The sequence below is a fragment of the Arabidopsis lyrata genome (genome assembly GCF_000004255.2).
Source record: "Arabidopsis lyrata subsp. lyrata unplaced genomic scaffold ARALYscaffold_2, whole genome shotgun sequence".
NCBI lineage: Eukaryota > Viridiplantae > Streptophyta > Magnoliopsida > Brassicales > Brassicaceae > Arabidopsis > Arabidopsis lyrata.
Genome location: NW_003302554.1, coordinates 12,702,546 through 12,730,230, shown reverse-complemented (window position 1 = coordinate 12,730,230; position 27,685 = coordinate 12,702,546). Strand labels below are relative to the sequence as shown.

Here is a 27,685-nt window from a genome sequence, read left to right as displayed (position 1 = left end):
GGTGGCCACAGGAGTGAGAGAGCGAAACTGCGTCTGGGAGGATCGATCCCTGGCCTAGACCAACAGGGCGATCCTTCCAACCAAACGAAAACCACTCGCCCACCACCATGTGGTTAAAAACTGTTAGGGTAAACTTTTTATAGTGACTGACCCCACCCCGAAAGGCCCCATATCCAGGAAAATCCTATATGCGTCATAGAAACCCGTGGGCCATCTACAACAGGATTTTATTTGGAGAGGTTTCAGTTCCACCCCGCCGACAGAGAATCGAACTCGTCATAGAAACCACTAGGCCATCAAGGACTTCTCTTTTTTTTTTTTTTTTTTTTTTTTTTTTTTTTTGAGGTTATTAGGTCGATAAAGGTCGAGCCATTTAAATTATACACCGCAAAGTGATGTAAATATTTGGAATCGATGGAGAACGAGTTAGTAAACCTGTGCAACAAGATAGCTAAAGTTTTGCCTCTCAAAATCATAGCAATTTTTACAATTCGATTATTGAAAATGTTGGTATTAATTATTAACCTTTCTACCCCAAGGTTTCTTGTGGTCTAGAAAAAATGATAGATTTTGTAATAATAATTAAGAATATCTTGGTAATAACCACACACTAATAAACCAAAAATTGTAATTTAGGTATTAAATCTACAACGTAATGGTTAAAATATTGTTAATAAAAAACTAGTAAATTTTGAGTAGAGTCTTTTCAACCTACATTGAACATACCAGTAAATTTTGCATAAATATTATATATATATATGTATATATGATAAGAAGACCATAAAACTAGTTTCTTACTAATCCACGTTTAACCTTCGATTTTTTCCGAATATCCGAAAAACTTCTAGCGATGTTTTAAACAAGCGATAAATCTATATGGCCTATGCGACACGTGGCATTTGACACGAGACAAATACAATCAACGGTTGTAACACAATAAATTAGGTGTATCTTTGCGCACTAGATCTTTCCTCGTAACACCAACACCATCCTCCATCGCGCGATCTGCGACTCCTCTCTGTTGTGAGAAACGAGACGACGAGAAGAAGAAGATTTAGCCGACGAATACAACAACAACAACAATGGTGAAGGTTTTGACCTACTTTGGCATGACATTGGCCGCTTTCGCCTTTTGGCAATCCATGGACAAAGTTCATGTCTGGATCGCTCTTCATCAAGACGAGAAGGTTTTTTTATTCTCTCATCCTCTCTCTCTCTCCCTCCTAGTTTGAAATACTCATATCTGACACTTTTTTGGTCATGATTTTGGTTTCAATTTTATGAATTTCTTCGATTTTAAGTTAATGTGACACTGGATTTGGGATTGAGGTCAAACCCTAGGTTATCGAGAATTTGTATAATTTATCCTCAGGATTTTAAGAAATGGGTCTTTTTGTTCATTTCCCATTTGATTTGATTTGATTTGAATGACATGTTTGTGTTGATTTGATGATACAACGCCATGGAAGTGTTGGTTTTGTTCTTCACTTGGCTAAGCTTGAAGCTTTACCGTTATTAGATCAGTCCTTTGACTCAATGCTAGATTATGTAATGTTGGATTATGGAGATAAACAATTTCTTTGGTCCTATATATGATTACAGAACTTTGACTTGCGTTTGATTGCTTACTTTAATTTAGGTGTGAAATCACAAGTAGAGATTGTGAATAGGTATATGAAACCATCATTATTAGTTATTTGATAAGCTTTACCATGATTAGATTGTGAAATGTAGGACAATGGAGATAAAACAGTTTTAATTGGCCGATGTTTCGTTTGTTTAATTCAATGTCTGATTGTTTTTGCTATGAAAGTATAAGTAGAGATTGTGATTAGGGATATGAAACAGCTCATTGATATGTTTTCTTTTTGGAATTAAGAAATCTGATAAGAAAACTGTAACTATGTGCAGCAAGAAAGAATGGAGAAGGAAGCAGAGGTAAGGCGGGTTAGAGCAGAGCTGCTCCGGAAAGCTAGAGAGGAGGACCCTCTTGCCTGATCTTCTTCTTCGGTTATGCTTTTGGGTTTCTTAATCATATCAATTCACTTCTCCTGCACATTTTGTCTTTACTGTTATGGATCAAAATTGAGTTTGCATAAAGTGACATTACCATATATGCTTTTGAATGTGGGATGATGATGAATAATTTTGTCTTTGTTCTTCTTCTTAACTAATGAAACACTAGTGGAGAAGTTTCAGCATCTAGCTCTGGTTTTGTTTTCCTCTAACTGGTACTGTAACTATGCATCATTGATTTCGTGTTCATGCACAAGTCAAGCAGATTTCATATTTCTGAGCCAACGGAACAGCCAAGATTGAGCTTAGTAATAACTAGTATTAGAATGTGAAACATCAAACAAGAATATCATACTCAGTTTTCGTTAGACCAAAAAACTTGACCAGTTTTACAATCAATCTATGCAATATGATTAAACCGGATTTAACCAGAGAAGACAAAACCAGAAGAGAATGATAAATGAGTTTAACATTTCAGACTTCTGAAAGTTACATAATGGTCTATTCTCATACAAAAACCTTCAAGGTTGTTCAGAAATGATGAGCTTTTTGTCGGGACTTGGTGCTGAATTCTGATTCTTATACTTCTACAATTGTATTCTTCTGCATTTGCATCACTTTCCTCCTACAAAACAGAAGCAAAAATTTGTTTAATTATAACATTACATAATCGGAATATCACACTGTTACGTAGTTCTCTTTATGAGAATGACGTACCTCTTGTAAGAGATATAGTTCTCTATGTCTGGTTTCTGCTCAGGCTTAAAAGCTAACCATTTTTCATGTGGACATAAACCATCAAATGTTCCTAAATCTGTGCATTAATAAGATTCAGATTAAGTTACTAAACAGTAAACACGTGCATAAGAAACATAGACAAAGAGTTTAGTAAATTTCAAACCTTGAAGCAAAAAATTTGGTTCTTCTTTATAGCAGTTCAATTTCCAGAGAACAAGACCATTATCTTCCACCATGATTGGTTCAGTTCTACGCGCATCACATATACGCGTCGCTGCAAACGGATTTCATCAGGTTAAACAAACAAAAATATAAGACAACATTTGTTAGTCAATTAATAGAATGAGTCTTAAGGATTTAGACTTACTTCCAGCTGCCATGCCCTTTGCCTCCATCATTTCATCATGAGCTTCTTTAGCTTCAGCTCTTATTTGAGACAGAATTGCGTTGTGTTCCTCAATGGACAATGGAGCTCCGTTTTTCTTCATAATGGCTTTGGCAACATCACCTTGCAACTTCTGCTTGAGCTGCTTCTCCTATAAAGACAAAACGAGCTTTAGCACAAAGAGTTGATATATAAATCCATCTTACAGATTTTAGAAAATACCTTTTCCTTTGCGGTTGCGGCCTTTCTTTTAGCTTCGTTGTTATTTGCTTTACACTCTGTACTCTGGCTCTTAATGCAATTCCTCATTGCACTGGAAAGCTTTAACACATAAGTTGACTCATAACAAAGCATAAACTACAAGAAAAGTTGATATTGGCATATAAATATACCCATACCAGGTGCTAAGTGATTCATCACATACAAAGTTGAGAAGCTTGAGCCTTTTTGATGCATCCATCTTCTCATACTCAGCAACACCTACTTTAAAAGTTTCAGGTGGGAACACATCACTCAAAAATTCTGACTGCAATAAGATCTCTCCAAGAGCAGTGAACCAACTGCTGTCAGATACACTTAGAGACAGGGACCTGTAAACAATTCAAATGCGTCATAAACAGAAGCAATAAAAAGAAACATATAGTATGTATACTTCAGGGACAGAATAAAATCACTCATACATTTCTCTATCCTGTGATATTAGATCCAACAATTGGATCATCAGCTGGATAATAGAGCAGTACTGTTGTCTCCTTGTGTTACGCCCACATGAGAAGAGCTCACGAACAACAGTTTCAGCTTGTCCTTCCTTCAAATCAAGAGCCTATTAGGAAATTCACAATGAAACAGATTAAGAGTTAATAGTACATATCATTAGTTAGTTATCGAGCTATAGAGAACAATTACCATACCTTTCCAAAGGCTGAGCAAAACTCAAAAAGCTGGAATACATTTCCAGCTTCTTCAGTTGGTATAACAATGCCTGAAACAGAATTCAAGCTTAGACCCTGTGGCAGTTGAGCCTCAAACTGAATCTCCTCTTTCAGCTTGTGAGTGGCTTTGGCTTTCTTGCTCTTGCCCACCACTTTTTTCTCCTCCTTGGCAACATCTGTTTCGTAACATAAGACATTTAGCATCTCCTTTATATAAGACAACTTTCATAACACAAATCTTTAAGTCTCACCAGCTACTTCAACATCTGTCCCAGAAACAGAATCACTATTCCCACTACTACCTTCCATAAAATCATCATTCTGCAGAAACCATATTGATCATGTAAGCATAGTAAAACACTGGAGCTAAGATCACAAAAATTAAGATTTGTGTAATTGTTTTTAGTACCAGTTTTGGCTTCTTCTGATAAGCAAAGTTATCATGCCCCTCAACTTCAAGAAGCATAGAGACCGAAGCTAATCCACTGGCTTTAGCTTTGTGTGCTAATATCCCAGTAGGATTTAGCCCTCGTTTCTTCCTGCAAAATCCTCGCAAACATTTTTAAAAATTCTCTCTTTAATTAATAAATCTCAATTCTCAAAGACATGTGAATTACCTGCAAAAACTGCAATTGCAGATGCCTCTACACTGAGGACACATCCAGTCATCCAACTTTGCTACTTCTTCTGCATTCTCACCATACCTATGATTCACACCAAAAAAACACATAATAAGAACACATAGACTCAGGAAAACTTAATGAAACAAACAAAAACACGAAATACACAAAGCAAACCTGTTTATTAAACACTTATGACAAAAGTTAATGGTACATTGCTTGTCCTTCTTCATTGCCTTGCACGACGCAACGAAGTCCATCGTCTTCTGTCGACACTGCAAGCAAACAAACAACAACATTTTTTCAAATATCGAAACTTTAATATCATATACCAACCAAAATCAAGTCTAAAGCCACAAACAAACCCAAGTCTAAATCCACAAACAAAATCAAGTCTTTAACCACAAACTCAATTCTAAAGCCACAAACAAAATCAAGTCTTTACCCACAAACAAACTCAATTCTAAAGCCACAAACAAAATTAAGTCTTTAACCACAAACAAAATCAAGTCTAAAGACACAAACAAACTCAAGTCCTTAGCCCACAAACAAAATCAAGTCTTTAGCCACAAACAAAATCAAGTCTTTAGCCCACAAACAAAATCAAGTCTTAAGCCACAAACAAGCTCAAGTCTAAGGCCACAACCAAAGTCAAGTCTTTACCCCACAACAAAAAAATCAAGTCTTTAACATAAAACCAACGCAAAACACACAAAATTTTGAGAATCGTAGAGTCATTATTGCTGAATCACCTGGTGACAGGTTTTGCCATTACTGGAATCGTAGATTCTTCCTCCGACGACTCTAACACCAGGATTAGTGGTGCGCTTCGATGGTTTCTCACCCTTAATAGCCATTAGAACCGAAAGATTCGAAATTTGAGGAAACAATAGAGAAGCTGAAGAACTAAAATCGAAGGAGAAGAAGATCAGAGGGCAATGAAGTAATTTTACGAGGAAGATTTGGGGAATCGTAAGAGGTTTTTCCCTCTTCTTTAATTCGGTAAAAAAATTCGAAAAGAGGGAAAAAAAACACATTGAAAATGAAAATGTAAAAAAAAAAAAACATTGTCTCTCGGATGATGATTTCTCATTCGTTTCCTCTACTCAAAGGATTGGGCTATTACTGGGCTTTTATTTTGCTTTCTAGGGGTAAGACTAATCCGGTTAGTATGTGATATGATGAGATTGTTCCAAATATTAATTAAGGAATAAAAAATAATGAAAGATCATATACAGTTTTCAAAAGAAAGAGAAAGACAATGTTAAATTATATTGATAAATATGAATACAAATAGAAAAATAAGAGGAATATTTTGATTGTGGACCTAAACATTATCATTAAAACATAGAAAAATATACCAGCCTATTATGTCACAAAAAATCATTTGTATTATTCATTTAAAATTGGTAGATTACCTTCCTTTTTGACTATGGAAATGCACTATATAAAGAAAATCAAAAAGCTAAAAAGAAGTAAGTGAGAAACAAAAAATAAAGAAGAGAAAATGAAAATGTTGAAGAGAGATTTGATGTTACTAATAACCCTAATCTATTTCTTGTTGACATCATCAATGGCTCGTAAAGATTTTTCTCTGTTTGGAGTCGAGAGAGACGTAGTCCCAGCCGGAACCGATCTAAAAGAGAACAAGGCGCAACCTCATCTTCCTTTGTTTCGAATTATGAGAACAGTTCCGTCCGGTCCCAATCCATTACATGAAATTTCTCCTCCTCAGCCCAATATTCCAAACTATGCTAGGAACTGAAATTTTTTAAAACATCAACCATTGTTCTACTAATGTCTATTAATTTTCTCCTTCTTTTACTTAATAAAAATTGATGATTAAAATTATATAATTTTTGCTGGTATGGTTGATAATTATCCGAATTGTGGAACATTTATATATAAATCGTCTTTTGTGGCTATTATTAATCTTATATATTGGTATATCACTATATCTTAACATTTTCTAAACATCCATTTCAATTATATTCTCCTGTTTTGCCAATGTGACTGTATTGAGCCGAAGTCATATGACTCTAAAATACTTTTGTCTTTGCAGTCTAAGAGTTTGTGAACAAGCGACTAACAAGAAGTGTTGTGAAAAAGAGAAAAAATCCCGAAACAAATTCTATTTATTTTTTATTTGGTCATTTAATAGTTGAATTTTTTTAGTTGAAATAAAATTTTCATGGGAAATTGTTAAAAATACCTTTTTTGGTGTGCCCCTTTTCAAAAATGCCTTTTTTAAATGTCCATTTTCAAAAATGCCCCTTTTTAAATCTAAAATTTTTATAAAGTTTTATTAGATTTATAAGGTACTTATGGATTGTAACTACTACTTGAAAAACTCAAAGGTTTTACAAGATATTTTAAAGGTTTTTAAAGGTATTTAAAATGCATTTATAAGGTATTAATAAAATATTTATAAGATTTTAGATACATAGAAATGTAGTTTGTGTATGTTTTAATAATATTACATACATATTTGGGTAAATCTTATATTTGTAAGAGCATTTTTTATAAGATTTTTAAAAAGGGGTATTTTGAAAAGTGGCATTGAAAAAGTGGCATTTTTGCAAAAGCCCCATAAAATTACCTCATATAAATATGTTTGGTTTGAAAATATTTTATTTTTGAATTATTGGTGGATTCAAAACCCGTGATTTAACTGATTTTACACAATCATTTAATGACATTAAACTTTAAATCTCACATGTTTTAAATAGTATATACAATATGTTTACAAAAATTAATGATTATATTGGTGTGGTTAAAATTTAACACCATTAAATATATGATTAATTGATTATGCAAATACAAAACAAGTGACTATTCAAAAAAAAAATCATTATGTTTTTCTAAAATTTATCATTCCTAAGAAAATTTAAACTGAAACACTGACTAATTTTGTCAAAAGAAAAAAGGGAAAAAAACCTGAAAATACCTCGTTTGTTTTTTTATTTGGACGTTTAATTCTTTAATTTTTTTGGTTGGAAGAAAATACCTTATTTAGTTAAATTTGTTCTAAAAATACATCGTCTTTGAATTGTTGGTAGATTCAAACTTTCAATTTAACGGCCGTTACAAAATCAGTAAACAACATAAAATTTTGACGTAAAATATACGTGAAAAATATTCCATCTATTTTTTTAACGTTAATACTCCAACCTTTTTTTGTTGGAAGAAAAGTACTTCATTTAAATATATCTGATCTAAAAATACATCGTCTTTGAATTGTTAGTGGATTCAAGCCCGCAAATTAATAGCCGTTAACTTTTCTCGTTTAGCTTGATAATATATTGTGTAAACTTTGTGGAATTCGATTTCTAAGAATTACAATGATCTTTTAATTTAAGAGAATAGTTCAAAAGGTAAATTTGAGCATATTATAGAGATAATTTCAATGTAAAGATCATTGAAATAAATATGAATGAAAATGGAAAAATGAAAAGAATATTTAGAATTGTGGACCAAAACATTATCATTCAAACTTTAAAAAAATATTAGCCTATTAGGTCAAATAAATCTTTTGAACATTTGAAAAATGAAAATCAACTTCCTTTGACTAATACAACTATATAAAGAAAATCAAAAAGCTAAAAAGAAGTAAGTGAGAAATAAAAACTAAAGAAGAGAAAATGAAAGTGTCGAAGACAATGACCCTAATATTTTTCCTATTGACATCATCAATGGCTCGTGAAGATTTTTCTCGGTTTGGAGTTGAGAGAGACGAAGTCCCAACCGGAACCGATCTAAAACAGAACAATGCCCAACCTCATCTTCTTTTGGTTCAAGTTAAGAAAAAAGTTCCGAGCGGTCCCGATCCAATTCATAATATGAGGGGACCTTCTGGAGATCCCGGTTCTCCTCCGTAGTCCAAACAATGCTAGAAATTTTAAAACATCAACCATTGTTCTAAATCTTAATCTATATCATATTTTATCAAGAACGTCATTGATTAATCTACTAAATTTCTTCTTTTTACTTGATAATAAAATGATTATTTTAATACTATAATTATTTTTCTGTAGTGGTCACTAATAATCCGAATTGTCGAACAACTATATATAAATCGTCTTTTGTGGCTATATATAATCTTATATATTGGTATGCTAATTTTCTAAAATATAGTAAATTTAAAAAATCATTGTGATTTATCATGCAATATGCTCAAATATTATATATAGCCACATATAAAGATCATGAAATATTAATATAGTAGTAATAGAGAAATAGAAAGAACAAAAAAAACAAACACACCACCCAAAACTTTTCTAGTACAACCTTAATTTTGATGACAAAAGGTTCCTAGATAGCATTTGTACAACATAAATTTTTGTTTACTAATAAAAAAAGTTGCCAAAACACTTCAATACAAAAGTTGAACAACGATTACATAACCAACAAAACCCATAAAAAAAAAAGATAGAGAGAGGAAGAAGAAGAAGATGATAAGACAGAAGATGATAAGACATGATGGATACAGCTATATATATAGATCGCCGCCTAAAAGCCGAAACCATCATTAATTTTCATTTACTGTTTCTCCTCCTTACGTCATCTCAAACGCCGCCGGTTTCGATTCTCTCACCAAGACAACAACTACAACCATCACTTCCTTCCATCTTCTTGTCGGACACAACAAACCCTTCTCGTGAGTTACTACAACAGCTGTCTTCATGATCAGCCACCGGTTTATCCCAAGGGTCAACAATGGCTACAGGCTTCCGTAACAACCGTCCATCACGCGGCGGCGAGAAAACAACCGGCATGTACTCCTCCATCTCTACTCCTAGTAGTTTTGCGTTCTTGAAATGTTTCTTTAACGACTCAAGACCCTTAAAAAACAGCCTTTTTAATATTTCAATGTGATTAAACTAGAGATTCAAGAAGATCTTTTTTGTTTTGTTTTTTACCTGGATTCGAGCATAAGTGACTTCACAGATCTTTCTAGTGTTGAAATCTCCCCAATGTTGATTATGAAAGGTCTTGTAAAGTCTCCACACTGCTTCTGGTGATGTCATATTCACAAACCCATATCCCACATTGCATTTGTTGCTAACAAAACACCAAATTTAACTAGCCCATTAATCACTAATCTACTCTTAATCACATAGAAAATGGATTAGCTAGTGACATTATTACCTGAAATCAATCGGGAGATAGACAAAGTCATAAGAAGACATAGGAGTTTTGTTCCCTTCTTTGATTACCTTTTGGTTACAGTCGTTACAATGTGTGTCCAACATATTCAAAAGCAGCTTCTGTCTGTAAATAGAAACAATACTATAAAATTGACTAGTCGATATTTGTTAATCTTCATGGGACCAGAATATATACAAAAATAGTAACACATGGAATACAAATAACTTTCTCATTACTAATATCCGTTGGGTCTTGTTGACTTTTTGTCAAACCCAAAAAAAACAGAAACCTCGTTTTAGGACATTATCGGACTAATAATAAGAGAATCAAAAACCATCAAGAAGCACATGCCTATCACAATCACTATGTTTTAATGAAAAAGATGCATGCTTTTCACTTACGTGTACTTGTTTGGGATGTTCTTGATCATCACGGTGGTTCTTCCGTCTCTGAACTCGCCGCCGGCGATAGCGTTTGCGTTTATTATGAAGTGAGCATCAAACCGATTCTTCTTTATAAACTTCTTAAGCTTCTTCTTCTTCTTCTTGTTATTGTTCTTCCGTTGTTGCTCGTACATTTGATTATTCAACTTCACCATCGGTGGTGGCGGCGGCGGATGATAGAGGTGGTTGTTGTTATAGATGAAGTTTTTATGGAAGCGTGAAGCTAGGAAGAGTTTCTTTGTTAAACCACCGGGACGGCTAAACTGGATAACCATTGGTTTACCGGAGATAACTTTTCCGTTCATTACACGAAGAGCTTTTGCGGCGTCTCTAACGTCAAAGAACTCAACGAATCTCTGTTCTCTCTTATACGGTGTCTCTCTCACTTGCTTCACTTCTCCTACAATGATTTTTATAAAACTAATTAACATAAAGTTTGGAACTTTATTTGTTAAAAGTTGAAGCTTTTACCATAAACTTGGAAAATGTGACGGAGAGTTGTGGAAGAGACGGTGGGTTCTAAGTTCATAATCACAAGTGAGCCTTGATTGTTTCCTTCGGGAACAGCATTGAGTTGAGGAAACACGAAATGGGCCCACAGAGAATGGCCGGAGACGAGTCCACGCGCCGTCGTGAATTGGAGATGTTGTTCTTGTTCTTGCATGTGACGGTAACGTATCTCGTTCAAAGCTCTTTGTGAGTTTCTTAGATTGTAGAAATGGACGGTCACGATTCCTTCATCTACTCTTTCCATTTGGACTCCACGGACTTCACCGAACAGTTCCATGTCTCGTCTTAGAGATGTCTCGGTGACGTCAGCTGGGACTGGTAATAACATCACGGCTCTGGTCGGTGTTATTGAAGTCGGTGGAAGATGAGGAGGAGGAGGAGGAGGGAGAGGGAAAAAAGAAAGGTACGGCGGAGGAGGAGGCGGAGGGAGGTAGAATCTTGTCGGAATAAAGAAGGGGTTTTGGTTTGTCGCCGGGAAGAACTCCGGAGCTGTTGGGTTAAGGTTTCTTGGGTGACTGAATGGTCCGGTTACTGACATGGTTGTTTAAAGGGAGAGAGGTGATGAGTTAGGAACTGGTATTTCCGGTGACCGGTAATGACTATGGACGTTTGATATTCTTCAGTGATCGTACTATTTCGTCTCTCTCTACCTCTTTATTTGGTGCCAGGAGAGGGAGAGAGCAAAAGTGGAATTTTTTGGTTTTGTTTTTATCCTGCAGAGATTGTTATTATTATTTCCCAATTTTGTTACCAACAAAACAAGTCAAGGTTCTTTAATTCAATGGTGTACTCACTCATTCGACAAATTTTACCATTTTGTCCTTTTGAGACGATTTCATTGCAATGGACTGATGGAAAATGCAGAGTATTGATGACCAGTTCAAACAATTGTTGATGTTTTTTTTTTATCACGAGAAGAAGACAAGTTACATTCTTTTTTTTTTTTTTCACTAGAAATTAAATAAGATTTTATTGATAGAATTCTTTGGTGGATTACAAGGGGTGGATTACAAAGGCGGACAAGAGAAACAATCCTTCCAGAAACTAAGCCGACGAGTAAATGAAAACTCCCGAAGACAAAGATGAAGAAATAAAGGAGAAAAAACCTAGAACAAACAAATACATAAAATTTGATCCAATACTTCCCGGACTCATAATCCAAAGAATCGAAAATAAATATACAAGTCTAAAACAAGGACAAAAGTACACATCTGAGACTAGAAACTCACACAAATGAAATAAAACCAAGACTCTCCTTACCACGAACTGCGGTGAAACAAATCCAACATCCCGAGACCCAAAGGAATGAAAGTCTCATGAAGAAAAGAAGGAGATCGAGATCTTCGATGGTGAGAAATCTGCATCTGAGGCGGCCAAAGATCGATTAGAACCAGCCTCTGTCATGGTTGAAACAGGTAGAACTGAAGCTGCAATTGAAAGAGACATAACAAGCAGCAAAACCCATAGATTTAGACTTTACATATCTAGATCTGAAAATTTAAATCCGAAATCGTTGGAAGAAAATAGAATGCAGATCTGCCTGGCTCTAATGCTGAAAAAGCCACCGAAATCGATAACCCTAGGCAACTGCTGGAGCTTCTTTTTAGAAAGAAAGGAGAGCTTTTATTTTAAAAGAGAGAAGAAGGCTTTTCAAAAATATTAACAAAATCTCATTCATTTATATGTTTTTTTTTTGTTGATAAGTGTCAATCATTTCATTTATATGTTGATAAATTATGAAGTGTTTGTCTTAATTTTCCTGCTTAAGTTTAAATGTCTCAATGTAGTTAAAAATCTAGTGATGTTTTGTGAAATCTTAAGATGCATAGTTTTTTTTTTGTTTTTTTTTTCCATTAAAATGGTATATTTATAAGAAACAAAAATTGTTTTATACCAACAATATGCATTATGTTTGGTGTTAGTGTTAAGTTTACAAAAGAACAGTTTATTAAAACTGAAGTAAGTTCAAAAAATGCAAACATAATCATCCAGTTGCCTCGATAGTATGCCTCACTAAAAATATCGGCGAATCAATTGGCAATAAACTTTATGTCCATTTAAGCTATGGTTGATCAATGTTAGGGTGATCTATTTGCTCTTTGGTTCAAGTTCAACAGTCGATCTTTATCCTCATGTTTATCTAGTTTCTTTTGCCTTTTAAAAAAACAAATGTTCCTCTTTAATAGTATTATTTACGAGAACACTTTTTCTTGTTTACTGTTTAACATTGTTCTAAATATAATAATTAGATTTTATGACTAGAACACAATTTTCGATTAGTTGGGTACCATTATCCATGTATCATATATAGAATTTGTATTTGGGTGCAATAGCTCGTAATGTCGTGTTCCCCAATTTAACCGCAAAAGTTTATGGGCCGATTTGTCGTGTCTCTCCATATCAATGCAAAGTGTAAACTACTATATAATAAGTAATAAGCCTATATATTTTCTAAGTAATTTCTTTGTATAGAATATGTATTGTTTATGTTCCATAAATGTATAGTGTTGTAAGACAACATTCCTTTTCACGTAAAAACAATGAATAAACCTCATTCCCGTAGTAGCCTAATCTAGCCTTTTGTTTCATCGGTTTTTATAAGATTTGTACAATCTCCTATTATTTGTGAAAAAAATTAAAACAAAAATTCTTATTCTCTTCTCCAGCCGAAAAGATTATAAAATCTAAAGTCTGGAAAGTTTTGCTTACCCACAAAATAAATCTGTTTACGTGTCCGAAAGAGATTTAATAAAGTATCATTTAACAATATAATTCTATATATTAACCTTAATCTTGCATATATCTACACTGAGATGTCATTCAGATAGTAATAAAACATTTTAATATATATTAATTTTGTATATAACATCATTTGCGATCCATAAGATAAATACGAAAACCATACAATCATTACTATCTAACTCATATGGCATTAGTAAGATTTCTACAATCTCCTATACATTACTCCTTTTTTTGACATTGTCCTATATATAACTCCTTATGCTACATTACATAGTACATATTCTCCAAATCATTCATTTATTATCTAAATTCACATTTATAGCCTCTAATTAACCATCCATTTTAGCATACGAAAAAAGAAGAAGCTAAAATCGATTGCTATTTGCTACGATACATAGAAAAATAAAATCTGTACAAAATGCTATATCTATTGCTCCTAATTAAAGACTTTGACTAGATACGCTACATTTGTATCATCAAACAATTGTTTAAGATTTTTACATGCATATATAAGATTAAACATCGGGAGATATTCAATCCAGTACAATAAATTGATTGAATTCATACTATAGTCTCCATAAGGACTGGTTGGATTTGGAGGAGTGCAACATTGACGAGATAATATATATCTATATTACTATATATGTACATAACAAATGCATGTCATATTTATAGGTATTGAGTAAGAGGGTAGGACCAAAGAGGGACCAAGAGAAAATCCTTGATTTAAGGAATGTTATTGTTACCTACTTCCTTGTTTTTGGGCGGTCATTTGTTTTTGTCATGTTTATACCATATCCTTCATTTATTTACATGAACTACATTCTCTAGCTAATAAAAAAAAAAGTGAAATTTTCTATATATTATTTGAGAATTCAACTAAAAAAGTTAAGAATAAATTATGAACAAACAAATTTTTGTTTTATGGTAATATCCAATAATTTACTCCCTCTGTTTCAAAATAAGTGTCGTTTTAGCTTTGTGCACACAGATTAAGAAAACAATTAATTTTACATATTTTCTATATAAAAACACAATTACCTATACATCTAACCACATTTCAACCAATAGAAAAATAAATTGCACTATATAATTAATAAATTTTGCATTGAAAGTCGAAAACGACATTTATTTTGTAACAAAAAAATTTCTTTACAACGACACTTATTTTGAAACGGAGGGAGTATGAAATTAGAAACAATAAAAGGAGACGCATGCATGCATAGTTCTCAATTTTACTAACTTTTGTCACTATATTGATCTATAGTGAGAATGAGGTTTGGGCTTTACGAGAGAAAAAGAAGAAATAGTCATATTGGGCCACAAGCCAAAGGCCCACGTAGTCCATATTTTTGATCAGCTCTCTCAATCAATTTGATTTACGAATCTGCCATTTCTAGTGATTCAGGGTTTGAATCTCAAATCCAAAGGCCCACGACACTTATTTTGAATCTCAAATCTTCAACACTCTTCTTCTTCGAGCTCTCTTCCTTTTACCATCCGAGATCTATTTCGGATCGAACCGCGGAGAGTGAAGACTGATAGATGGCACTGGCTTTCATTATACTGAGAGAGCAAGATCAAAAGACTCGTCGTAAGGGCATCGATGCTCAAAAGGCCAACATTGCCGCTGGTAAAGCCGTGGCTCGGATCCTCCGTTCCTCTCTTGGTCCCAAGGGCATGGAAAAAATGCTTCAAGGACCTGACGGAGACGTTACCATATGTTAGTTTATTCCTTTTGAATCTCATCTCTGTTAGGTCTGTCTATTTGAGTTAAAGTTGAAGATTTTTCTATTAGTTCTGTTTGGTTTTAGTTTCTACTGCAAACCCATGATTTGAATTTTCTCTTGTTAAGTGGGAATGTTGCTAAGATTCTTTATTTCATATAAAAACCGAATCTTTCACTGAAAGGAACAAACTTTAAACATGTGAGAGTTAGCTGTTCTCTGTTGTGTATAATCTTTGACAATCTTGTTTTCATCAGCAAACGATGGTGCAACGATCTTGGAGCAAATGGATGTGGACAGTCAGATTACTAAATTGATGGTTGAACTGTCAAGGAGTCAGGATTATGAGATTGGTGATGGCACTACTGGTGTTGTTGTCATGGCTGGTGCGCTTCTGGAGCAAGCTAAACGTCAGTTGGATAGAGGGATTGATCCTATTCGTATTGCTGAAGGATATAAAATGGCGTCTAGAGTTGGTGTTGAGCATTTGGAACGTATCTCTTAGAAGTTTGAGTTTGATGTTGATAATTATGAGTTACTGGTTCAAACTTGCATGACTACTCTATCCTCGAAGACGTAAGTATTGCCTATCTTCTTCAATATTTAGTAGATTGCTTTGTTAAGAATTTTTCGTAACTTTTTGGCTTTGTGTTGCAGTGTGAATCGATGCAAGCGCAGTTAGCTGAGATTGCTGTGAAGGTGGTTCTTGCTGTTGCTGATTTAGAGAGGAAGGATGTTAATTTGGATCTGATAAAGGTAGAAGGAAAAGTTGGGGGTAAGCTTGAGGGCCCTGAGCTTATATATGGGATTTTGATCGACAAAGACATGAGCCATCCGCAAATGCCAAAGCAAATTGCAGATGCTCACATTGCTATTTTGACTTGCCCTTTTGAGCCACCGAAACCAAAGACAAAGCATAAGGTGGACATTGATACAGTGGAGAAGTTTGAGACTTTGCGCAAGCAAGAACAGGAATATTTTGATGAGATGGTTCAAAAGTGCAAGGTAGGTTTTAAGTTTGGGAGTCACAGTGTTGCTATATTTTCTTATTTCATGATCTATTGATTGTTAAGCTACTGAAGATTGTATGTAATTCTACCAAAGAATGTTTGCCTTCCGAACCAAAGCTAGCTGGTTAACTTACCTCACAACATATGTTTATTATGCTTTACATTGCAGGATGTTGGTGCTACACTGGTTATTTGTCAATGGGGTTTTGATGATGAGGCAAAACATCTACTGATGATAGAAGAAACCAACGCAACATGCATGATGCTTTGTGTGTGGCACGGAATCACATCCGCAACAATTCAATTGTATATGGTCTTGGTGGTGGTGCCGCTGAGATTGCCTGCTCTCTAGTTGTTGATGTAGCTGCTGATAGGTACCCTGGTGTTGAACAGGTAAGCCATATCTCAGCTCTCTCTTCTTCTTTTTGGCATATGCACAAGCGCAAGTGTCTGAGACATAGTGGTTCCTATATGCAGTATGCAATCAGGGCGTTTGCAGAAGCCTTGGACTCTGTCCCTATGGCTCTTGCTGCGAACAGTGGATTGCAGCCCATCGAGACACTCCCAGCTGTGAAATCTCAGCAAATTAAGGTAAGTGATTGTTATTTTGCCTTTGTTTACTTAATAGTGGCTTGTTACTGTGAAAGATGGGTTAAGTATTGGGTTTGTTGTTTGAATATTCAGGAGGACATTCCATTCTACGGGATCGATTTGCAACGATGTAGGAACAAGCGATATGAGGGAGCAAAGCGTGTTTGAAACACTGATCGGGAAGCAGCAACAAATCTTACTTGCAACACAAGTGGTTAAGTTAATACTCAAGATCGATGATGTCATCTCCCCATAAGAATACTGATGAATGATGTCTTTCTCCAAACACTCACCATCATCATCATGTTTGGCTTGTTTCCGTTTTTTGCAAGCGTATTTATGTAACAACATTCCACAGATAATTTTCACTGTGGTTAGGTGTACTGATTTTTGAATTTATTAAGCTAGCGATTTTCTTTCGACATTCGATGACTTGAGTGTATTGATTCAGGGACTTGTTTTCAATCGGTCCCTCGTGTTCAAAGCGATGAACATTTATGAGTAAGAAAATAGGACTGTTAGAGGTTGATGAAGTTGAACATTAATGGAGCTGAAGAAGAATCATTGGTTTTGTAATGTTTTGATAGTAAAAGATTTTGTTGGGTCGGGTTAAAACTTTTACATGCGTGAAAGTCAAATAACGTTCTGTACCTTTTGTCTACTGCCGACAGTTATCATGAATGCTTCATTAAGCTTCTTTGTTTGTTTTGTTAAAACCAATTCTCATCATGTTTGGATGTTGACAATGTTGCATATTAGTGTAACTTTTCATTTTCTTTTATAACATTGAGTGATCCAGGTCACGGGGTCACGGGTCAGCATCGTACTAGGGATCTAAAACTAGCATGTTCAACCACATCCGACTTAAGCTATCAGACTAATCTCAAAGGTGAGTCTGCTCGACTGGAAAAATCTACTTTATGATAATGATCTTCAAATATTTTGAAGCGGCTCTGAATGTAAGAGTCTACTACTAAAGCATCATAACCAAATCTAATACTAGTTAGTTGTTCCAAAAAAAGGAAATTAGTTCTCTATCACTTGCATTTTTCATCTTCAAAACACCGATTTTGAAAATTACTTGACATCTTTTTTGACACCGCATTCTTCAAATTGTAGTTATGTAGTACTCTAGGATTCATATCAAATGTGTAACGTCTTACTTTCGTATCTAAGTTTTGGTTATCCACATTTTTAGACTCATTTTCAGTGTATAGAATTTATTTTTATTTGACAGACAGTCTGTTATTCCGTAAAAATTGCTTAATTTATCTCTCATTTTAATAAATTATTTTTTATGTTTTACTTTCTCTTGTATGTGTATAAAAACTTACTTTTTAATAGATTTGTCTATGGTAAACTGTTGGTATACTACTAAAGCATCATAACCAAATCTAATAATAGTTGGTTGTTCCGAAAAAAAGAAATTAGTTCTCTCTCACTTGCATTTTTCATCTTCAAAACACCGATTTTGAAAGTTATTATGTTTGGCATCTTTTTTAAAACCGGATTCTTCAAACTACAGTAACGTAGTACTCTACGTTTTATATCACGTATGTAACATCTTGGTTTTTTTTTTATCTTAGTTTTGGTTTTCCATATATTTCGGCTAAATTTCATTATATAGAATTTTTTTATCTCACATACAGTCTGTTATTTCGTAAAATTCGATTAACTATCATTTTCACTCATTACTGTGTTTTATTTTCTTTAGTATAGTAGATTATTTATCGTAATAATATGTTAGATTAAGCATATGCATAACTACATACTTGTTCTAAGTAGTTTTTTTTTTTTTTGGTACTGAAAAACTTGCAAGTGTGCCATCATTTGGTACACGGTGAAATTGATGAATTGAGATATATATAAAGTGAAACATGACTCTTCTTAGAACACGTTACAATGAACGTGAAGGTTGTGTGTCCCATTCCTAATTCCAAAAAAACTAAACTATCAACATGGTACCAAAACTTCCAAAATTAGCCCAAAATCAACAAATTAACAAAAACATAGAGTAAATAGTTCTCCACCGACAAAGTTGCTGAGAAAATCATACATTAGTATACTTCTACAAAGATACAATTATAAGATTGCACTCAAAATTAAGTACTTAATGCATTGGTCACATGATTAATTGGATTATAGAAACGTACATTTAATATACATTCTGAGTAACTTTGAAAAACTGCAGCTCCTCATTTGGATTTTGGTTCCTTATCATTTAATGCAATAATTGTCCAACGCCACGTCTCGGGAAGGGAAGAGAGCAAAGAGCAAGATCCAGATCTGGTCCAATTAGTGGAGATTCTGTTCTAGTTTTGTCAGACTCACGAAACCAACACTTATTACAGATCTTGCAGACAAATTAAATGTCATCCCAAAAATTAGATATGCCCATGTTACACACTGCAACCAATGTAACCATGAGAATATATTCTCTACTACTATGCCACAATATGTTTTCACATTTCAACTCCAATATATACAATATCCTTTGATTGATTTGGTGCTCGGTTATATTTTTTTTATGATGATTGCGGTAAATTTATTAACAAAACAATAATTGTCTAACCGAAATCTAGACAAAGCCGAAGCATCTATATTAACCAAAAAAGAAACCACAACGATTTTTGCGATGGTGAAACTCGAACACGAAATTGATCAACAAGGCGAGTCTTCAATCCATTCAAACAAACCACTAGACTATAAATTTTTTGTTTTGGTTCAACATTATCTAACATGCTGAGTATTCTTACCATTTAAGGCATAAGAGAAACCACAACGATTATTGCGATGGTAAAACTCGAACCCGACCTTGATAAAAAAGACGAGTCTTCAATCCATTCAAACAAAGCACTAGACCATACGCTATTTGATATAAGATCCAAAGCTTGGTGATAGGAGATGGAGTCACGGGAAGCAACAAGCTGGCATTAACGCTCTCTCTTGTTGTTTGATGGAATGATGCGGAGATAGATATGGGATCGAACGAGCTGGCGGTCGCTCTCTCTCGTTGGATCGATTGATGGTTTTGATGGTGGATCGAGGATCGCCACTCAAAGGTATGACAACCTTTGTGATGAGATCACGAATCTAGACCTTAATGAATCCACTAAAAGGACATAGACTCAAACGTTTACTAAGTAAAGGAATCCACCTAACGTAGATAAACAAAAACAAAGCCTAAGCTTTAGAGAAAATTGTCTCTTTTATATTCCAAAAATCTATGTCTTGATAATGAATGGAGAAATGAGTTTATATAAACTCAATTTACAAATCATCAACAGAAATGCAAAATAAATCAAATTAATTACATAGATCAATCAAGAATTAATTTTGAGAGATAGTGTCAATCATCTTTAATGGAGATTGGTTCTTTGTATCTAGATACTTTCTTCATACTCCTCCTTTGAATTTGGGTTTGATATGCTTTGAACCATTTGTTTATGGGCCATAGACGTTAACCGTATTTTCAAGATTACATCATTCTCTCCTTCTTCAAAAGGTTTTGTCCTCAAAACTAAAATCATATTTGTTTTTTTTTTTTTTTGGTATCACCAGAGTTATTGATGGGCCATAGGTATTTTTCAAGATTGCATCACTATTGGTTCGGTTTGGCATTATCCGATGAGTGTGTGTAATGAAGGGATATTACAATATTATATTCAATTGCTATAAACGGCAATTTTACATCTAAAAAACAGTTAACACACGGATGTTGATAATTAAGATGTTGATTTAATTTATTACAATATAAGAAATCAACAATAATCGCTTAGCAATTGTACATACTACATACATATCCCCACCACAACATAAACATTGGTCCCTACTCCAAAAAGTTTAAAAGAATCCCATTGGTCCAAAGGGAATCCACACATTACTTTAGTATACACATCAAATCCATCTTACAACTTTAACCCTCCCCATAATAAAAACTAAAGGGTAACGAAAAATTGACATACCAGGGACAACATGCATCCTCTTCTTTATCTTTTTAATTAATTAGATTGGATTATATATATAATTTTGAAAAGATGCATCGGATTAACATCGAGATCCTTTTCTACAAAAGAGTGCACCAGCATTGGACGTGACCGAAGCCACTAATGAGGACGGTCTAGCCGACAAACTCGAAGCCTTAGCATAGCTTGAAGAAGCTCCTCCACCCGAAGGCGTAAAAAACGCACCGTTTAGGAACAAGTCACCTTCTGATCTCCAGTTCCATTTCTTCCATTTGCTTTGTGGTGCGTCTTCGTATTTAGTCACCTTTATTATTTCAAATCAAAAGTTGTTTTGGTCAGATTGAATTGAATATTTATCTTATGACTAAAAATAGAAAATTTGCTTCTCAATTACCTCTTTAAAGACATGGTCGTTTGGAGCAAGAAACCTATTGCCTTGACTGTTAATCGTTGGAGCTGCACTTCCACCAATTGCATACATTTGCCAATGTGTATAATCATTATTCACCACATGAAAATATCCATGTCTACATCTGCCAATTTCCCAAAAATTAAAGCGTCTTAGTAAAAATAATATAAAAATTCAAGGACCTTTTTAGCAAATTAAACTCTTTTTAATTTACCTTGGCATTCTTTGAACAAGACCTTCTCCAAAGTGATTAAAGGCAATGGTGACTTGCATGTTCTTGTCTCTCGTGTACGAATCACTGTGTCCCAAAAGCATAACTTTGTTATGATGCGTCAAATAGTTATTAGAGATCGTAATGGCCGTTGATCCATGAATGGCGTCGATCAGACCGTCATCGCAGTTCGACAACGAGCAGTGATCTACCCACACGTGGGAGCCACCGAAAATCGAGACGGCGTCACCATCAGACGCCGTCCTCCACCCGTAATGCGACGGAGAGTCTCTAACGTAAGCATTCCCCTTCCTTTTACAGTCGTGAATGTTGAGACCGTGGATGATGATGTTGGTCACGTACTGGATTGTGATGCACGCGCCGCCAGCAATGTGGACGCTCGCTCCACGGCCGTCTATGGTCTTGAAAGAGTTCATGATCAGCTCTTCTTTTAGCTTTATGACCATGTCACGCGCGAAGATGATCCATAGCGGCTCGTCTTGGATCACTGCGTGTCTTAGGGTTCCGGGTTTAGGGTTAACCACGTCTTTGTCACTAGAATCAGTCACCACGTAGATTTTACCGTCACGGCCACCGATTGCGTGTTTTCCAAACCCGATCGCGCAATCCGCTAGCTGTTGTCGGTTTTTCTCCCATTTCGGGTTGCATCTCCAACAGTCGTCTATTGGATTTCCGGTCCCACATGAGAGCACGCCTAGATTCCTCCTAGACGCATTAATCTTTCTACAAATATATATACGTAACAACAATGTTAAAAATGTGAATGTTCTCAATAGTACAACTACAAATTTTGATACAAAAAAGATTTAGGAATAAATTAAACTTGACTCACTCGTTAACTTCTTGAACTACGAGTTCGGGGTCGGAGACGGGAGTGGAGGCAATGAAGGTCGGAGAAAGGACAAGGAGGAGACATGAGAAGAGGGAGAGAGACAAGTGAACAAGTGTCATTCTCATTCTTGTCTCTCAAGAGGATTTTACTTATTAATGTGTTTATGAGATTTGAATGTGTTTGTTTGTTTGGTGATGAGAGAAAATGGTGAGAAAGGCTTTGGCTTCTTTATAGGAAAATCTCATCCCCTTGATTTCTATATTTTTAATTATGGAGGGTCCACTCTTTTCAGAATCTTTAACTAAAAAGACGAAAATGTTTTTAAAATACATACGTATTGAAGAATTAAATTATTTATGGGAGTTTTGGTGAGCTTCTAAAATTTAGTGTTTTATTATATCGTATTCAAAATCTTTGATCAACCATTTTATTTTTTAACTCACCGGGGTGCATTATTTCACATATTATAAAACTGATATAGCAACATTGCAGAAGAACATTGACTTGAAAAAGAATTGAGCTTTCAACTGCGAAGTTCGAATTTTTTGGTCAATTTTTTCTGATATTTTAAGCACATATATACACATGTCAAGTGGATAATATCTTATGAATACTTGAAGAATAAAGTTTTGATAAACAAAGGTGATGTTTCTTAATATAAGGAGCCTAGTGTAATAAATTAATGATGCCGAATTTGCTGAAATGTTTTGGCTAAAATTAAGGGACGTGATAGAGAATTTATGTTTAAAGAAACATGTATAATTGTTGAAATGGGTGCCGCAAACAAAAAGGTCATTCAGTTGAAGAGAATGGATACATTAAAAATCTATGCAACTCTTAAGATATTCTTAACGTAAAAAAAAAAAAAGCTTTTTAAAAAAGTATGTAAGATATAAGTAATTCATTATAAGATTCATCGTCCTAAATGTCCAAGGACTATGTCTACATCCCTAATAAATTGGATTATTTGCAGAATTGATATTGGTCATAAAAATACCTTATCTATATGACTATATCCCTAATAAATTTAATTATTTGCAAACCTGACATACCATAAATCAAATCAATTAAATTTTACATTGGGTTCTTCCTCAAAGTTACCAAAAAAAATGACAAAGCATTGATTGAAGATACAGATGCGTCATCTTTAAACATATACAAGATGATCTCAAATTTTTGTTTCTTTAATGTTTCATGAATTTAACGATAAGAGTTAACTTCATGATACACATTGAATCATTGATAAACACACAAATGTTTGGTGCACAAAAAAAAAAAAAAAAAAAAAAAAACACACAAATGTTTAAAGTACCACGATATATGACAGAAAGTACTGTATATTCGCAATATACTTAGAGCAATTTCAATGGGAGTTTCTAAACATGATTCTTAATAAATAATAAAATATATATATATATTATTTAAATATTAGATGAGTACCTTAAATTTAAAGAAATTTAGTCCAATTGTTTCTTAGTTTCTCCAAATGTAAGAAACAATTGGACTAAGTTTCTCCAAATTTAAGGTACCCATAATTAAAAAATATTATTTATCTATACTTATACTTTGATTTTATTTAAGAAACTCATGTTTAGAAACCCCTATCGAGGGTGCTCTTAATGAATTAATGTTACATAAAACAATACAATACAATAATAATCTTTTAGTTTTTACATTAAAACACCATTTCCTTAAATTATAAGCATGAGGAATTGATGCATTCCTAACGAACCACAATCACCCAGAAAAATATACAGACAAAGAAAAATATAGTATTAGAAATTAGATAAAAGGGTATAAAGACAGTAGAGATAGTAAATTTCACTATAAGAGCAAACGCAACAGTGCATCCTTGCGTAGGGTGTATCTATTTTAAAATACATAAATAATGCAAAAGTTGTCTTTTTCTTCACACCCGGGTGTAAGTTTACACTCAGGTGTAAGACACTCTCTCTCTCTTTCTTTTTCTCTCACTTTAAATTATAATAATAAAAAAAATCTTACACCCTCCCTCACACTTACACCACTGCGGATGGTCTAAGTCACTCTAACTGGCGGAAAGCTCATCGCGCGAACCTCTTTGAAATACAATGCCTCACTCGTACGTGTATATTGTCTGCAATCTGTGATGGAAAATTATTAGAGTATTAGGATTCAATCAGCGGTAAACCGCGGAGCAAAATTGTATTTTATAGAATAATTTATAATTTATTAGATTTTTCAGTTGATATTATAAAAAAAAATTTCATTTAATTATTTTATATTATAATTAATATAGTTGAAATATGTGTACTTAGAAGATTTGTAAGTGTAGAATGATTTTTTTTTTTTTTTTTTGATAGCAAAATAAAATCATCCATTCAAGCTAGAAACAGACGGTTTTTTTCTGGAGAAAACTATTCCGGTACAGAAGAGCTTACATGGGAAAAGATAGAACCGCATGATCGTGCTTTTTTTGCGAGGCAGTCAGCACGGGTATTGTTACAACGTGGGATAAAAGATAACATAAAAAAGGGAAAAGAGACTTCAACGGGCTAAAATCTTCTAATTCTGAAGCAAAAGCAGGCCACTCATCAGGAGTGTCTAAGACTTGAGTTAACTCCAAACAATCTGTTTCAAAGACAACATCAAAAATAGAGAGTGAAGTAAGCGACCTCATTTCCCAAAGTAAAGATTCAAACTCCGTGTGAAGAGGGGATAAACACCGGCGATATTGTAGAAGTAGAAATGATATAATGTTAATATTGGCAAGTATTTATAATCATGGACTATTATAATAATTTGATATTATTTTGTATAAAAAAAATTTAACCCGCGGTATATTGCGGATCAATTTTTTTAAGGGAGACTCACAAAAATACCCCTTTTTCAATACCCGTTTTCAAAAATGCCCCCTTTGGCTGTCCATTTTTAAAAGACCCCTTTTTATGTACAAAATGACTAAATTACCCTTCTTTTAATAAAAGATATCACAAATATATAAAGAAAACATGAGAATGTGCACACATCAAAATTACAAATTTGATTTTGTAAAAACTTGTAAAACCTTTAAAATACCTTGTAAAATTTTCCCGTACAAATTTTTCCCGCCAAAAAAATTTTCCCGCCAAAAACTTTTTTTGCGGGAAAAGTGATTCCGCAATTTTTTTGGCGTTAAATTTTTGGCAGGAAAAATTTACAAGGTATTTTAAAGGTTTTTTACAGGGTATTTATAAGGTTTTATAATGTATTTTAAAAGGTTTTACAACGTATTTATAAGGTATTTATAAGATATTATAAGATTTTACAAGCGATTTTATAAGGTTTTACAAGTTTTTTATAAGGTTTTACAAGTTATAAATACCTTATAAAACCTTATAAGTACATTGTAAAACCTTTTAAAATACATTGTAAAACCTTACAAAACACTTGTAAATACTCTGTAAAACCTTTAAAATACCTTGTAAATTTTTCTCGCCAAAAAAATTTCGCCAAAAAAATTGCGGAATCACGTTTCTCGCAAAAAACTTTTTTTTTGGCGGGAAAATTTTTTGGCGGAAAAAAGTTTTACGAAAAAATTTTACAAGGTATTTTAAAGGTTTTACAAGTTTTTACAAGTGTTTTGGCGAGAAAATTGCGGGATCACTTTTCCCGCCAAAAAATATTTTATATTTTGTGGATCTAATTTTGTTTCAAATAAGGGTAAAATGGTCATTAAAAATTAAAAGCGGGTTCTTAAAAATGGACTCTCAAAGGGGGCATTTTTGAAAAGGGGTATTGAAAAGGGGTATTTTTAACAATTTCTCTTTTTTTAAACTAAAAATTTTAAATTTTAAGTTATATTTTTTTTGTTTATATTGTTTAGTATTTAAGATTATATAATTATATTTTTGTTTTTAATTCTAGGTTTTATCTGTGGTATATTGTCATGTATTAATATCGACCCAAACCCATCCCACCATATAACCCCGATTTGTATTCAGAATCATTTTAGTCTTGTTATAATATGATTTTGAACTATTGCCCAATTTTTTAAGCAATATGGGACATTAGACACATATTTTTTCTTCATTGATTGTGTAATATGTCCGTTTTAAAAAATTTGAATCACATTATATACAGAAAAAATCTATTATTTTATTAATTATATTTATTTTATATAAATTCAAAATAAGTTACTATAAGATCATATAAAAGCGAAAGAAGAATCATATATTAATGTTTAAATTAGGTAGAGATGTTTTAGAAAAATTAGCAATTAATCGAATTTAGAAACAAAATTAATTTGTTACCATATTTGGAAGCCACATTTTCTAAAATATTTTTTCGTTAATAGATAAATATTTATGACAATGATATTTTCTTGTAAATAAGTGTCAACTCCAAGATTTATTTCATGTACCTTAAAAATGTATACATATAACTTAATACTTGTATATAGCTTATAATGTAATTATAGCTCATACTTTAGAGAGTATAAATACTCTTTGTACACACATTTACCAATTAATGTGAATTAATCTTTTTCCTTATCTCTCTAACTTTACTAATCTAATCTTACCGTGATAAAAATGAAGTGACATATACCTTGGTAACGTGTATATTGTCTGCAATACATGTTTTACTTAGCTAATGATCACGTGTCTACCATCGTCAGTTTTTTTTTTTTTTTCGAACCATCATCATTGATTTAGAATTTATGAAATCAAAACATTATTTAGCTTTCAAAATACAAAATCACAATCGTTTACATTTGTCGGTCTATATAAAAATCTCGAATTATGTCTTCTGAAATTTCCCTTTCTAAATCGACAATACATTGAATGATTAGGAAGTTAATTAGGATTTAGGACAATGGATTAATGGACCCACCCATTTCCCCACCAATTATTATTGACTCACGAAATTAACACTATTCATAAATTAATTAGTTTCTGACAAAAGTACAACTTCGTAGGACACATCAGAACCGGTTTCAGATCCAATAGTCGGAAACCGATTATGGTTCATGGTCCAAATCATAAAAATGGGCACGTTCGTCCATGTGAGCCTGGTCTGGCCTCACCCCTGCATTCATGGCTCTCATCTCGACCGTTTATTACCCTCAACGTCAGCCCTTCGATCTCCGGTCACCGGTTAGTCTTGCGCCACCAATTTCTAGAAAGCCGTAGTTTCCAATTTTTGGTCTAATTTGTGAACATAGCATAATCACACATCACATCATCGTAGAAAGTGAAACAAAATATTTGGAATGATAGTGGAATGGAGTATTAAAAATCAGTTTTACATAATCACAAAATAGATGGAGGGATAACTTGTAAGGGACTTGTAATTGATAATAACTTGTAGTCCCTCTGTCCTTAGTTATTTGATGTTTTGAGTTTTTACTCGTTCCACCAAAATTGA

At 33.6% G+C, this 27,685-nt stretch overlaps 5 protein-coding genes and 1 pseudogene across 5 annotated transcripts; 3 read left to right on the top strand and 3 right to left on the bottom strand.

Annotated features, from left to right (window-relative positions):
* Positions 1-875: 875 nt before the first annotated feature.
* On the top strand, positions 876-2,205 carry LOC9323211. The gene is made up of 2 exons (XM_002888577.2): positions 876-1,187; positions 1,912-2,205. The coding sequence occupies exons 1-2, from the start codon at positions 1,083-1,085 to the stop codon at positions 1,996-1,998; spliced, it is 192 nt and encodes a 63-aa protein (XP_002888623.1). The 5' UTR covers positions 876-1,082; the 3' UTR covers positions 1,999-2,205.
* Positions 2,206-2,345: 140 nt separating this feature from the next.
* Positions 2,346-5,731, bottom strand: LOC9324686. Its single transcript, XM_021034326.1, has 13 exons — positions 5,444-5,731; positions 4,869-4,966; positions 4,689-4,775; positions 4,481-4,610; positions 4,323-4,392; positions 4,051-4,247; positions 3,820-3,962; positions 3,538-3,729; positions 3,362-3,452; positions 3,122-3,290; positions 2,918-3,028; positions 2,734-2,830; positions 2,346-2,641 (listed from the first exon to the last, which is right to left on the bottom strand). Exons 1-13 carry the CDS (start codon positions 5,726-5,728, stop codon positions 2,596-2,598), a joined length of 1,716 nt encoding a protein of 571 aa, XP_020889985.1. The 5' UTR covers positions 5,729-5,731; the 3' UTR covers positions 2,346-2,595.
* A 1-nt stretch (position 5,732) lies between these two features.
* On the top strand, positions 5,733-6,616 carry LOC9324685 (CLAVATA3/ESR (CLE)-related protein 8). Its single transcript, XM_021034330.1, has one exon. The coding sequence runs from the start codon at positions 6,199-6,201 to the stop codon at positions 6,454-6,456; it is 258 nt and encodes an 85-aa protein (XP_020889989.1). The 5' UTR covers positions 5,733-6,198; the 3' UTR covers positions 6,457-6,616.
* Positions 6,617-9,048: 2,432 nt separating this feature from the next.
* Positions 9,049-11,648, bottom strand: LOC9324684 (protein terminal ear1 homolog). Its single transcript, XM_002887098.2, has 5 exons — positions 10,754-11,648; positions 10,241-10,682; positions 9,840-9,962; positions 9,611-9,752; positions 9,049-9,532 (listed from the first exon to the last, which is right to left on the bottom strand). The coding sequence occupies exons 1-5, from the start codon at positions 11,328-11,330 to the stop codon at positions 9,257-9,259; spliced, it is 1,560 nt and encodes a 519-aa protein (XP_002887144.1). The 5' UTR covers positions 11,331-11,648; the 3' UTR covers positions 9,049-9,256.
* A 3,335-nt stretch (positions 11,649-14,983) lies between these two features.
* Positions 14,984-17,401, top strand: LOC9323209 (annotated as a pseudogene).
* Positions 17,402-20,580: 3,179 nt separating this feature from the next.
* LOC9323208 (probable pectate lyase 5) lies at positions 20,581-22,564 on the bottom strand. Its single transcript, XM_002887097.2, has 4 exons — positions 22,301-22,564; positions 21,451-22,191; positions 21,222-21,360; positions 20,581-21,131 (listed from the first exon to the last, which is right to left on the bottom strand). Exons 1-4 carry the CDS (start codon positions 22,423-22,425, stop codon positions 20,910-20,912), a joined length of 1,227 nt encoding a protein of 408 aa, XP_002887143.1. The 5' UTR covers positions 22,426-22,564; the 3' UTR covers positions 20,581-20,909.
* Between the last annotated feature and the right edge of the window lie 5,121 nt (positions 22,565-27,685).